This window comes from Cnephaeus nilssonii (genome assembly GCF_951640355.1).
Source record: "Cnephaeus nilssonii genome assembly, chromosome: 16".
NCBI classification, from domain to species: domain Eukaryota; kingdom Metazoa; phylum Chordata; class Mammalia; order Chiroptera; family Vespertilionidae; genus Cnephaeus; species Cnephaeus nilssonii.
The window spans coordinates 37,402,309-37,416,802 of record NC_137087.1 but is presented as its reverse complement, the minus strand read 5'-3'; the positions used below and the strand labels follow the sequence as shown (position 1 = coordinate 37,416,802).

At 38.8% G+C, this 14,494-nt stretch overlaps 1 protein-coding gene across 1 annotated transcript in view; it reads right to left on the bottom strand.

Moving 5' to 3' along the window:
- Positions 1–5,098: 5,098 nt before the first annotated feature.
- RPP30 (ribonuclease P/MRP subunit p30) overlaps positions 5,099–14,494 on the bottom strand; it is a 35,956-nt gene continuing 26,560 nt past the window's right edge. The window contains exons 8-11 of the mRNA XM_079794130.1: positions 11,571–11,600; positions 11,127–11,164; positions 10,652–10,731; positions 5,099–6,872 (exon numbers count right to left, since the gene is read on the bottom strand). Coding sequence (XP_079650256.1) covers positions 6,763–6,872; positions 10,652–10,731; positions 11,127–11,164; positions 11,571–11,600 — 258 coding nt within the window. The 3' untranslated portion in view covers positions 5,099–6,762. The remainder of the gene's footprint in view (positions 6,873–10,651; positions 10,732–11,126; positions 11,165–11,570; positions 11,601–14,494) is intronic.

Below are 14,494 nucleotides of genomic sequence, written 5' to 3'. Positions count from 1 at the left end.
CTTAAAAAAATCCAGGCACTTGCTTTTGTTTTCGCATGTGGTGGCAGTTCCCTGGAAGGGTCTTCTTCCCACCCCACCCCACCCCTCCCCACCCCAAGGCATCATTTCTCCTCATTCTTCCTTTGGGTTAGAGCAAGTATGTCAAACTCTAGGCCCACAACAAATATTTTTGTGGCCCAGCCAATATAACAGTATGTAAGAAACGTTTTAATAAAAATTTCATAACTTAATTTTTACAATATTCTGTTATTCATAATTATTAATAAAGAACTACAACGTTCGTTAATGACTGATTACTATAATCGTGTTGCATTCATTTTCCTTACACGCCTTACATGCAGGCACACCATTTCTCTCCACTAACACTAGCAGCGAATATTTTAGCAACCAATTGCCACATCATTAGTCTTGGACTGACCTGTTCGGTGTGCACAATAGGAAATACTTCGCTTTCGGAGAAAAAGAAAAATAGGTTTATTTGCGTTACGCTTATTAATTTGTGCAGTTATTCAGTGTCTGGTAAGTTAATGTTCAAGAAAAAAATATTAATTTTTATTAAAATGTTCTACTATTTTATGTTAACGATTAGTCATTTATTTCAGCCCTTTGTATTCAGCATGTCTCTATCAAAATAAACCTATGTTTCTATGAAAATTGTTGCTTTTGTTTTTTTGCGGCCCACATAAACTCAAACCTTATTTATCTGGCCTGTGTTAGCCTTTGAGTTTGACATGCTTGGGTTAGAGGCATTTTTGTCCAGGAAGCCATCTGGACCCCTTCCCTTGGACTTTGTTATTCCTTCCAAGTGTATTCTTGTACTTTTTCTCCAGGTCATAACATCTATCACACTGCTTTCATCCCCCAAATGAAAAACTTCCTCTCTCCTCTTGAATAAGCAATACATACTCATTAAATATTAAGCCAATTATAGAAACAGATACTGAAAAAAGCTATACCACACCAATAATCCTAATTTCATGGCACTCTGATTTTTCTGTGCACGTTACATATGGGCACTGTACATTTAGTTTTATAACTTTGTTTTCAATTGAACCTATTCTACACATCTTTATTCTTATGTTTCACTGTACAATGGATCATTTAACTAATCCTATTATTATTGGGCATTAAAGTTGTTTTCATTTTCCCATTATTTAAGGTATTAGTGCAATGAATATCCTCATCCATGCACCCTTTATATCTAACCAGTTATTTCTGAAGAAACATATTTACAGGAATATCTGTAAGATTGGTATCAAATTATATCTCTTCCATATTATTGCCTTCCCCCACGATCATGAAAATACTCATTTAATAAAATTTTCAACCTGATCAGCAAAATAAAATTTCATAGTTGGTCATTTTTGCCTGATTACTAAGTTCAGCTTCTTTATGTTTACTGAGCATTTTTCTAGGTCAACCTTTTTTGCCCAATTTTCTAGTAAGTCAGGTTCCCTTAAAACAGCACTTGATAAGAGGATTCTTGTGGTTTACTGAGAATAAATGAAGGCAGTAGGACAAGGTGGGAGAAGAAAAGAGGCAAAGATGTGGCTTCAAGAGAAGTCTCTCTTCAGCCTAATCCCAGGGCGCCCAGGAGCACAAATGCACAGGTGGGCCAACCTCAAGGGGTGAGAGCAAAACATTCCAGGCCTCTCTGGGTAAGGTGACATCCATCGTCCCGGACAATCCTCTGTATAAAGATGGAGATGACCATTCATTCCCACCATCTGAAGTAGCGGAGGGCTGGGTACACCAGCCTGGAAAAACGGATCAGGGTGGACACTAATGGCATTGGACATGTTGGATGTTTTTAAAAAAAGTTACTTAAAAGGATGCCAGACCTCTCTGGAATATGTATAAATGTATTTTCCTAGTAGGGCTTTTCTACTATATATATATATATCTGCTGCTTTTGTTAATACTCACCTGAGGATATTATTCCCATTGATTGTTGTTTTTTTTTTAGCGAGTAGAAGGGAGGGATTGAGGGGTGGGGAGAAAGAAACATCAATGTGAGAAACATCGATTGCCTCTCGCACGCATCCTGACCAGGACAGGGTATTGAACCTGCAACCCAAGTGCATGCCCTTGACTAGGAATCGAACCTACAACCCTTTGGTGTGTGGGGTGGCGCTCTAACCACTGAACATACTGGCCAAGGCCTAACAGATTACTTTCATAGAGACAAGTCAATCAAGCTTTTTGTTTTCTGGCTTTTATGGCCATGTTTAGGTCTTTGCTCATTAGAACATTTAATTTTTATTTATTTTTTTAAACTTACTATTTTTTAAATTTACTTACATTTTTCTCTAGTATTTTACATGTTTTAAAATTTTTTTTATCTTGCCCTGACCAGTTTGGCTCAGTAGATACAGCATCGGCCTGCAGACTGAAGGGTCCCAGGTTCGATTCCAGTAAAGGGCATGTACCTTGGTTGCGGGCATATACCCAGTAGGGAGTGTGCAGGAGGCAGCTGATCGATGTTTCTAACTCTCTATCCCTTTCCCTTCCTTTCTGTAAAAAATCAGTAAAATATATTTTAAAAAATTTATCTTTAATCCACTTGCATTTACTATAGGTGTGTGCACGGGTATGTGATAGGAATTAACTTGTTTTTTTCCTAAATGATAAAATGATAGCTGGTAAATTGTACATGTACCTACTCTGAGCTTTCTACACATATTAATTTACTTAACCTTTGCAATAATGCCACAGGTAGGGAGAAGAGATGGAGTGAGGCAGGAGTGAGGTGGGAGTTGTTACGTAATTTGCCCCAAATCACAGGAGGTACTAGTGAGTTGGCATTTTAACACAGGTAGTCTTCAGTCTGCACTAGACTGGCATGCTGTACCACCTCTCCCACATGGGAAACCAGTTGTTCCAGCACCACTTACCAAACAAACCATCATTGCTTCTTATAACTGGAGAGGTTCTGGACTCCCAACTCTTTCATGAATCTAGAATTTCTGCACCAATCATACACTGTTTTAATTACTAGAGTTCTCTTGTCTTCTGTACATTGAGCAGTAAAAGTCCCTCCCAATGTTCTACAAATTTCCTAGCTATTCTCATATTTATTCTTTCAAAACACCAAGTCTAAAAACCAAGCACATACACAAGCAAACAAAAACAAATAAGACACTTTGTTTGGATTTTGTTAAATTCATTAAGTTTAGGAGAGAATTTGATGCATACTATCTCCTCATCCAAGAAAAAAAAGAATGTCTCCCTCCATGTATTCCAGTCTTTTTTAATTTCCCTTATTTTCATTTAACAGTTTTCTTCATAGACATCCTACACATTTCTTTTTTTTTTAAATATATATATTTTATTGATTTGATTACAGAGAGGAAGAGAGAGGGATAGAGAGTTAGAAACATCGATGATAGAGAAACATCGACCAGCTGCCTCTTGCACACCCCCTCCTGGGGATGTGCCCGCAACCAAGGTACATGCCCTTGACCGGAATCGAACCTGGGACTCTTCAGTCCGCAGGGCGACGCTCTATCCACTGAGCCAAACCGGTTTCGGCCATCCTACACATTTCTTAGTAATTTATGTCTTTATGAATAGGGTATTTTTTTTAAAATAGTATTTTATAAAACACTAGAGGCCCAGTGCATGAATTCATGCACCAGTGGGGTATCTTGGCCTGGCCTGCAGGATAGGGCCAAAATCGGTTCTCTGACATCCCCTGAGGGGTCCCGGATTGTGAGAGGGTGCAGGTCAGGCTGAGGGACCCCACTGGTGCACCATCGGGGCCAGGGAGGGGCACGGGAGGTTGGTCAGCCAGGGAGGGACCGCAGGAGGGCTCCAGGGCGTGTCTGGCCCGTCTCACTCAGTCCCAATTGGCTGGACCCCAGCAGCAAGCTAACCTACCAGTTGGAGCATCTGCCCCCTGGTGGTCAGTGCACATCATAGCGAGCAGTTGAGCGGTCTTAGCATATTATTAGCATATTATGCTTTGATTGGTTGAACAGCCAACCAGTCAACCAGACACTTAGCATATTAGGCTTTTATTATATAAGATTATTGTTAATTAAAACTATTAGCTTTTGTGTATTTATTTTATAACTGACCTCTTTGCCGAACTTTTATGAAAGGTAGTATGGTCATTCTGTTTCAACTGAATCAGTAGTGGTTCATGTTCTAACAAAAGCACACATTAGAAGGAAACCCACTGGCTGCTATTCACTGGTGACCAACCATCATGCCCTAGTAATCTGAACAATGAGGTAAGCACATATTCCTAAATAGAAAGCAGCACAACTGCAAATATATAACACATTTGTAAACTAAAAGGGACGTGTATTTCTAATCTTTTCCCAGTTGCTTCTCTCGTTTTTCAAAGACAGTCACATCCGCAATAACTTTACCTCGTTTCTAATATAACATTAAAGTCCTCAATATTGTATCTAGTGCAATTGACACACACACACACACACACACACACACACACACACACACACACGGGCTGAAAAGTAGATTAAGCGTGGCATTAAAAAAAAGTTGAATATACACCCCGTTAAACATTTCACTTCAGTGTAAATTATAGAAATCTACACTCACGTGCGCCAATCTTTTAAAGAAAGGTCAAAGCCTGTTCTTGGGAGTATGGATGCACTGATGAGAAATCCACAGCTGCCCTTTGAGTTCCAGTCTCTTTAAAGAAAAAGGAGAACTTAAGACTCTAGTAAAGCAGGCCAAGTGGAGATTTTTTTACTGGATCTCCCCCAAATCTTAGCTATCCCGCTCACACCTTTTTTGACAGCACTTCTTTTTTTAATGACTCCTCTTCTTCAAACCTTTCAAAAGCATCAACTTCCATGTTCCTGGAATTTTTTTTTTTTTTTTTTTTTTGCCCCTCATAGTTCATCATAATTTTTAACCAACTTATAATATAATTTTACAACGCTAACTACAATGACACAAGGACTCGTGAATAAACACACACCTATCTTGTGGTGAATCCAGGTAGGGTGTGGGCAGAAGCAAGCTGTCACTCGGGTGGCAGACTCCTGGTGAGGGGGTTCAGTAGCAGTGGCCACCAGCTTTGTGGAGAAGGCTAATCCACCAAACTGCACAAGCGGAAGTCAGTCAAAATGCTTTATTTTAGAACCATCACGGTTAATATATACAATATATAAATACATACAAACATATATATATGTGTGTGTGCGTAAAATAGTCGTTTACTTCTATTTTGCCAAAAGTTTTTTATTGTTACTTAATTTTAAAATCTGGAGTTAAAATTTTATCAAATGTCTTGCTAGCATCTATTAAGATGATCCTGACTTTTCTCATTTGACCTATTGATATTATGTAGTACAGTACATTTAAAAGAACTGAAATATTCTTAGATTCCTAGAATCTCATCTTGTCATGGTATACTCTATTTTGATGATTTCCCTTTACCAATATTTTATAAGTATCTATATTCATAAATGAGGATGGTATAAAGCTTTCTCTTTCTGAAATGATCTTTTCTCCGACTCTGTCCTTTTTCTCAGTTATAGAATTATTTATATCAATACAGCAAAAGTGCAGATATTTGCAAAAAGGCTACCTCTACGAAATGCAGTTAAACCTTGGTTCTCAAACATCTCTCATCTTGAACAATTCGCTTCTTAACCCCGGACAATCCTTTCATACTATCAGATGTTATCTGATGGCTTGTATAAGCATTCATGTGTCTCTCAGGTGATAAACACATGCTAGTATGAGTCAGTTTACTGCTAAACTTCACATTGTCAATATCTCAGGAATTTGTTCTGTGAATATTATTACTTTTTGCTTTTGTTGCTGCTCATTATTAAATTTTCGTTTTCTTACCCTTCATTTCATTTTTTTGTTAAATTTACATCCTCTTTGTTTTTAAAGTGTTTATTTATAGATTAAATAGTACACTAGACATGTACTGTATATAAGAAAGGTTAAAACAGGGAATCATTTGGGGGTCTAGAGTGGATTAATTCAATTTACATTATTTTTAATGGGAAAAAAAAAAAGATTTGTTTTCAAATAGCCTTCTAGAACAAATTAAGTTCTAGAATTGAGGTTCCACTGTATAATAATCCTGCTCTTAATTGCTTTGATATTCTTAATATAACTATTAGGAAACACCAATATCAGGTTTTCAGGGGCTTCCAAGTCAAAGGAGTGAACCCTATTTTCAAGGATATCCCGGAGGTGAGAAGCAGCAAAGGAGGAGGCCAAGTGCGATTTCAGGTGCATTTCCCCTCTCCTTCCACCAATTCAGTAACAAGTCCTTTTAGAAAGAACTTTGATCTGATGAATATAATAAAAGAGAGGCTTAAAACAAAAATAGATCAACTAAAAGCCAATCCCTTAATATAAATTTTAATAGTCCACAAAACTAACCACTTTTTGAGTAGTAAGGATAAAAAATAATGTATAGCAAGTAAAGCAGAAAAGCATGAGTTTTTAAATGAACAAGAGTCTCTTGAAATATCGAAACATCTAATTTAATTATACCTGCCATTTTATCAATTACACAAAGAATATAAGCTAGACTCTGTTTTCTCTTACACTATCTCAAAATTCATTTAGCTCAGTCTTTTCTTAAGTGCTTCACCAGGTTTCTTTTGTTAGCTTAAAGGCCTGAATATAAAATTGTTTTTAGAGACTACCGATTTCTAGCTCCACGTGAAAACAGCAAATCGTGCAGAGGTTTGATTTCTGTTGTGGCTGGTGGACTATGAAAGGGAAGACCGGAATGTCGACAGAGCCTAGGAGTTCTTTTCAGTCCTCACACTTGGCTTTTTTGGAAGCTGGAAGAGAATCATCATTTCCTTCTGATGGCCGCGGTTTCTTCACTGTGGAAATAATTCCAAAAGCAGTTTTCCTAGTTTCTACAAAACAAAGAAGGAAAACAGTGCTTAAAGTTCAGACATGATTTAAAGAGGTATGGTTGAACAAGTATCACCATGTTGCTTTGACGGACAGCACTAGTAAATGATTAAACCATCACAAAGTACTGAGTGCTGATGGCATTTAGTGTTATTACCCCTCCCCTGTCCCATATACAAACATCAATATATCACCAACATCTAATTCATTCCTGCACGGCAGGTTATCTCTAATGGTTTGTCCATGGCATCTTGTACAGCCAGAACCCAAGTCACAGACCCTAGTGCAGCAGATGCTTTACATGTGGGAGAAAGATGGATGAATCACCAGAGCAAGTACAACCGTCACAACTGTACTTCCTCCAATGTGTGCTCACTTCATTTTACAGCAGGTAGCACAGCTGTCATCCCTGCTAGATCATCAATGTACCTCTGAAGATTCCATCGTATTTACTGCCTGGTTATGTAATAGGTGTTCAATAAATACTTGAGTTAATGAAGAAAATTAAACTCACATGTTTATCCATCTCACAGATTGGTGATGATGGACAAAGAAAAATATGATTATTAGATGTTTAGGTCAGATTGGCAGCAGAGTTCAACTTAAATTTAGCCACCTTGTGCTAAAAATCCACTAGTGGGCCAGGCACTGTGTCATCTATAGAGGATATAAAAACGCCTAACAGTGCTTCTTCCTACAACACACTGAGATAAGTGCACAAGGGGCAAATATAATAGGAATGGAGGTACCCACAAGAATTAACTCTGTCTGGATAAATCAAGGAAGGTATCATAAAAGAGGTGACTCGCTCTAGCTGGTTTGGCTCAGTGGATAGAGCATCGGCCTGCGGACTGAAGAGTTCCAGGTTCGATTACGGTCAAGGGCACATGCTCAGGTTGCAAGCTTGATCCCCAGAAGGGGGCATGCCGGAGACAGCTGATCAATGATTCTCATCATTACTGTTTCTATCTCTCTCTCTCCCTCTCCCTTTCGCTCTGAAATCAATAAAAATATACATATAAAAAAATAAAAGAGGTGACTCTAGGAAGGAAAGAGGTGGCAAATGGAGAAGGAAGTATTCCTTTGCAAAGCCAAGGAGAGAGCGAGGAGTAAGAAGAACCTAGTATGGTTAGGGGACAACATGGCTGGTGAGAAGGAAGAATGTGAAAAAATTAGGGAGAAATGAGGCTGGCAGAGTAGCTTGGGAAGAGCTATAATACCATGTAAAGAGATTCAAACTTAGTCCTTAGGAAGTGAGAGGACCTAGGGAGAGATCCATTTGCTATGAAGGAGGTAAAACCTAAAGAACTCAATAAACATAAATTTAGTTAAGAATTATTTCAAGTAATAAAAGTAAAGTCAATTTTAAAGAGATAAGCGTTACCTTTTCATTTGTAAGGATTAACTTGACAAGTCTACTATATTTTTGTCAGTTATTTAAAAGCATTTTAATATATAAAAAGGACAAAACTGCTCTTGAGGTCATTAAAATGACAACATAACCAGAGAGCCTCAAATTAAATAAAAAGTGCCAATGATTTCCATTTCACCAAATGAAAAACGGTGTATTTAGAGATGTTTATTTGTATCACTATGGTCTAAGTAAAAATCTAAGTATCAGGTAAATAAATAAAAAATATAAAAATTAAATTGTGAAAACCAACACTTTATAACAAAACAAAATGCATTTATTTTAAAAATTCTTTGTTCCATCTCAGAAATGTTCTATTTTTTTTAAAATCACATGGGTATTTACTTCTTAATTCAAGCTTATAAATAAGACCTTTATAGTCATCAGCTAAAGAAACTAACAGGTAAAGTAATTCTTTCAGTGTAAGTCTTTTGAAAATACATTTATTTTTGTCATAGCAAGAAGTTACATTAATATAGGGCTTTAGTTTTCACATACAGGGATTGTCAAGGGAAATCTACAACGAACTCTAAAGCACTTATTTATGAGTGCACTATTTTGTCCATGAGGAATTAAGTCAAGTGTGCCCAATAGGTCCATCTTGGTCCAACGGCTACTTGACTTCATCAACCACTGGCCAGAGCCTCTGGCCCTGAACCACTTTCTTCTGTCCCTTCCCCACAACCTCAAAATTGCTATTCACTGGTTCCTGGAAACCTATAGGATCCATCTAATTCTGAATCCCTGCAGCAAGACTTCCAATGCTGAAAGCCAGTTACTGTGTGTCGCAAGTTTTCTGTTTTCAAGGTATTCATTCTTGTACGGCTTTCAATATTGCCCTCATGAGAAAGTTTCCGGGTGTTCTAAGAACCCATTAACTATCCTCTGGTAGGGCTCCAGGGCTCGGCTGTCCTTAACTTCGGCACTAAGGGTGATGCAGATGGCAGCTGGGACTTCATCAGTGCAGGGGACAATACTGAGACCTTAAATCTCCTTGCCTCAGAATCCTTTCTTTCTTGCAATATAACCTAAGGCTAAATTAGCAATTTTAAGAATACACTACACAACTGTCTCATACTATCCCAATGTCAAGTAAAACCAGGGTAACTATAATTTATCCTCTAGAGGTATGGTTAATTCTGCAGGACAACAAGCACAAACTAGGCCTATTCCGGGCACACTAGGATGAATGGCAATGCTACCTGAAGTCCACAAGTAATTTAGTTCAGCTACTATAAAAGCCTAGCTTTACATAGTTAAGTTTTTTTAAGGTAAATGTGTAACTTCAGATTTTTCCCTATTAAATTTTTTTTAAGTTCCCCTTTCTTGCTTTAGTCTACTTTGGAACATGAATTGTTATCCAAACTCTTGATGATTTCTTACATTCATTTAAAATAGACAAAAATAACCAAGTGTGAACCAACTGTTCCCTAATTTCAAGAAAATTTCGATAAAATCCTGATTAACTTGGTCATTCCCAGAGCTTAATGTGATGGGATCTAGGCTACATAATACAACAATTTCATACTAAACATTTTGAAACCAAAAGCAAAATCATGTAATTCATGGTAAAGCAATATAGTAATCAATTCTCTCAATGGAAATCAGATCACTAAAATCCAGACACAACACACAAGACTTCAGTAACTAGTATGTGTATGCCAAATAACTTAGTCGATATGTAGCAACTTATTCTGAAGTTTAAATTCCTCTGGGTGATATCAAGTAAATTGCTTCTTGACCATTACCATTAGTGTTAAAAATTTCAAAGAGAATGAAAATAAAACAGAAAAGTGTAAACTAAAAAAAATAAAACCTCATTTTCATTCTTCAAAATCTAGGCATACCATATACTTCTAATTTAATTTTTATCATCTGATGAATGAGAAATTCAATGGCTTCTAGTAGTGGAATTAATGTAAAGAGAAAGATATATGTAAAGGAAATCTGAATAAAAAAAGGTATGCTGTTTTTGTGTTCTTAAGTGGCAAAACATATTGTTAACATTTCAGTTCTTTAAAACAGTGATTTTCAGGAGGGAAAGTGTGATGGGATGAAGAGGAGGGAGGAGAAAGGAAGAGTAGAAGCCTATCAAAATATAGCCAGGGACACCCACACAGAGCTTGAAAGGATGCACTCAATACTCACTTCTGTAATACAAACTGTTCATTCCACAAACTTCAGAAAGTAAAGCCTGAAGCGAAAGACGAGAAAGCACTGCTGGGTATGGTTAAAGCAGGTTGGGAAAAGATGACCCTAAAGGAACTCTGCAGGGAAGGATAATGAAAGTGGATATGGCGCAATTCTCTGATAAAAATGATTGGCTCCTCACATGACCACTGGATGTTTTTGTTGGAAGAACTTGCTCACCTCCATGGAGAAGCGCTGCTCGGCAGTTGGTAGAAACTGCAGCCTTGGCATCACTTTCAGAGAGCCCAAACAGCAACCCTCTGTGGAGTCATTAAGGATTTTAACCCAGTCAGCCAAGGACAGGCGACTAACACAAACATAACTGACAATGCCAGCTCACCTGGTCATACTGCAAGAGAGACGTTAATTCTATCGCAGTTCTTAGCCCAAATGGAACAAGCATTTGAAAAGAGGCTTATTTAACTAAGCTTTTTAAATATAGTTCCTCATTCTTGTTCTCCTTTTTCTATCTCACCCTTAGTCCAGAAAACAAAAGGATAAAGCTATCTAGAACCTGATGTAATTTGTTTTTGAAATTATTAATTGGTGAACTTACAGTAAAAAGTTCAGAAAAATGTCTTGTTAAAATATATCATTTCAAATTCCAAATTTCCTAAGAGAAAATTTCAATAACTTCTGACTCAGAAAAGGATACAAGTTTGCCACATCATATGGACCTCTTATTTCTAAAGGCTAAAACAAAATGAACAAAAAACAGACATGAGTGCTGCTATTCATAACGTTTCAATGACTTCATCTACAGTAAATTAATAGGATGATTAAGTGTCCAAAAATAAGGAAGTCAATTGCATAAATTTAAGTTGTTATAATTTTGATTGTTTTAAGTTTCTAAACATATAAAAGAACCTTAAAAAGCATTCTATAATAGTATAAAGAAAAAACTATTTATATAAACAAAACTTGAAGCCCAAAAGAAATGGGGATAAATTTTACTCTTCAGCAATTACAATGAGCAAGTACAGTTAAAATGAAAACATGCAATAAACGTTCGTTATATTACTATTTTAATTTCTCCCCTAGAAACTTTCAAGTTTTACAGCTTGAAAAGCAAAAATAAAATACGTAGTGGCAGACTTACCCTTTCTGCAGCACTAGATATAATTACATTCTACAAAACAGAAAGTGATCAATATTAATCTTAGAGGTTCAAAAAAACTGAAGAGTCTTATAATACAAATAATCAGTATTCACATTTTAACATTTAAGGCTCTATAAACACCAACTTCTTTTCAAGACAAGGTAAATAATTAAAGTGAAAGAATAAAAAACCCTCATGTCAAACTAAAGGCAGCATATAATAAGTCTTCCCAACAGATCTTAGAAAAGATGAATTCGTTTTAAAAACTTGAGAAGGTCATACAACCTAAATTCAACTCACTGATGACAAAAAATTATTATCTAGACTATTCTTTTCAGTAGCTAAATTGCAAATTCCTTATGGAAAGATAAAGACTTTCAACAGAGAGAGAAAAGATGGCGACCGGCAAGAAGGTAGGGAGAGAGAGAGTGTGAGTGAGGAACCCATAGAGGAGAGTGTAGATGTGTGTGGTGTGTGTGTGTGTGTATGAGATAGGGTCAGTTAGATTCTGCAGGTCTTCCAAGGGGCTCCCGAACAGGGCAGCCCTAGACGGCGGAGCCCCGCGCACAAAGCGGACACTTCTCGGCGGCTGGTGCGGACGCAGAGACCACGCCATCTTGGGAAACAGAGCTGCCTGAGACTCGGATCCTGGCTTCTGACACAAACCAGGACCCTGCAGCCACTGGGGACAGAGAACTGCTATCACAGCTTCAGACAAACAACAAGAATCCAGACTTCCCGGCAGATTTCCGTGAGTCAAAGAGCCTATCCCCCTCCTCGCAGGCGCTGATAGCGCCATAGTAACTGATAGAGCCGCCCCTCCCCCAAGCTGCTGAGCGCCCACAGGCGTGCGGAAAGCGCCATAGTAACTGATAGACGCGCCCCTCGCCCAAGCTGCTCACGGGCGCGCGCACAGACAGCGCCATAGTAACTGATAGACCCGCCCCTGGCCCAAGCTGCCGAGCTTTGCGCAGGGACACGCTCCCTCTTAGGGAATTTGGCGCGCGCTCGCGCACGGGACAGAAGCAGCTCCCCGTCGGGGAAATCTGTCAGTGCGCACAGAGGGCTCCCCTTCGGGGAATTTGGCTCGCGGGTCACAGCTCCCCCTTCGGAGATTCTTAAGAGGGGCTTCCCTTTGGGGAATTTGGCGCGCAGGACGGACTCCGCCCCCCTTCTGGGACTTTGGGAGAGTGCACTGAGCCGGCTCACCTTCAGGTTTTTAAGAATGTGCGCTCTAGCCGGTTTGGCTCAGTAGAGAGAGCACACACAGGACGCAGCCCCACTTCAGGGAATTTGGCACGCCGGACACAGCTGCCCGGGATCCCTGACTCACAGCGCATTCACACTAAGAGCCAGCGACCCCAATTGTTGGTGCGTGCACACACAGGGACCCTGATTCTCAACGAGAAACCGCACAAGGCAAAAGAGACTTTGACACTCGAGTCTTGGTGCAGACACAGGGAAACTCTGACTCCTGGCACATGCTAAGGATCTCATTCTCGGCACATACCAACAGTGTGGTGCAGACAGGGCCCCTGATTCTAAATGTGCACACGAGACCACACAGAACACTGGGGACACTGATCCTGGGCAAGTCTGGTTCCCACCAACCAAAGACAGCCACACGTCCTAGTGTCAGTGCACTTCAGTGAAACTAGGGTGGAGCGAAGTCCCCACAGCACACGGCCCAGGTCCACGCAAACAGAAGCTTGAGCTTTCTGGTAATAGCCAGAATGGGGAAACGAAATAACTCACAGAGGAAAGAAAATGTGGAGTCGCCAAGAAAGGAAATTAGTGAAAATGAAGCTTGCAACATGACCGAAAAGGAGTTCAGAGTAATGGTCATGGAATTTATACATCGGATGGATGAGAAAATCAACAACTTATGCAAGAATCAGGAAGAAATGAAAAGTGATATAGCTACAATCAAAAACACCATGGAAAGTTTCAACAGTAGATTACAAGAAGCAGAGGACCGAATTAGTGAGTTAGAAGATCAGGTACAGAAACAAGCTCAAGCTGAACAGCAATTGGAGAAAAAAATTAAAAAGCAGGAGGAAAGCCTAAGGGAACTTCGGGACAACATGAAACGAAGTAACATGCGTATAATAGGGCTGCCAGAAGGACAAGAAGAGCAGCAGGGATTAGAAAATCTATTTGAAGAAATAATGACAGAAAACTTCCCGGATATGGGAAAGATAAAAGTTACGCAAGTAAAGAGAGTCCCAAGCAGGATCAACCCCAAAAGACCCACACCAAGACATGTCATAATTTCAATGGCAAATATAAATGATAAAGAGAGAATCCTAAAGGCGGCAAGAGAGAGACAGAGAGTTACCTACAAAGGAACACCCATCAGATTGTCAAATGATTACTCATCAGAAACACAACAAGCTAGAAGTGAATGGAAGGAGGTATACAAAGTGTTGCAAAGCAAAGGACTGAATCCAAGAATACTATATCCAGCAAGACTATCAATCAAAATTGAAGGGGAAATCAGGAGCTTTGCAGACAAAAAAAGCCTCAGGGAGTTTATCACCACCAAACCAGCAATGCAAGAATTGCTAAAGGGAATACTGTAAAAAGAAGAAATAAACAGGTAAGAAGGAATACAGACACAAAAATAGATATGACTGCAAACAAATACCTTTCAGTAATAACTTTAAATGTAAACGGACTAAATGCTCCAATCAAAAGACATCGAGTAGCTGAATGGATAAAAAAACACGACCCATATATATGCTGTCTACAAGAGACCCACCTCAGAACAAGAGACTCACACAGATTGAAAGTGAAGGGATGGAAAAATATCTTTCAGGCAAATGGAAATGAAAAAAAAGCTGGGGTAGCAATACTTATATCAGACAAAATAGACCTCAAAGTAAATGCCATAACAAGAGATAAGGAAGGCCACTTCATAATAC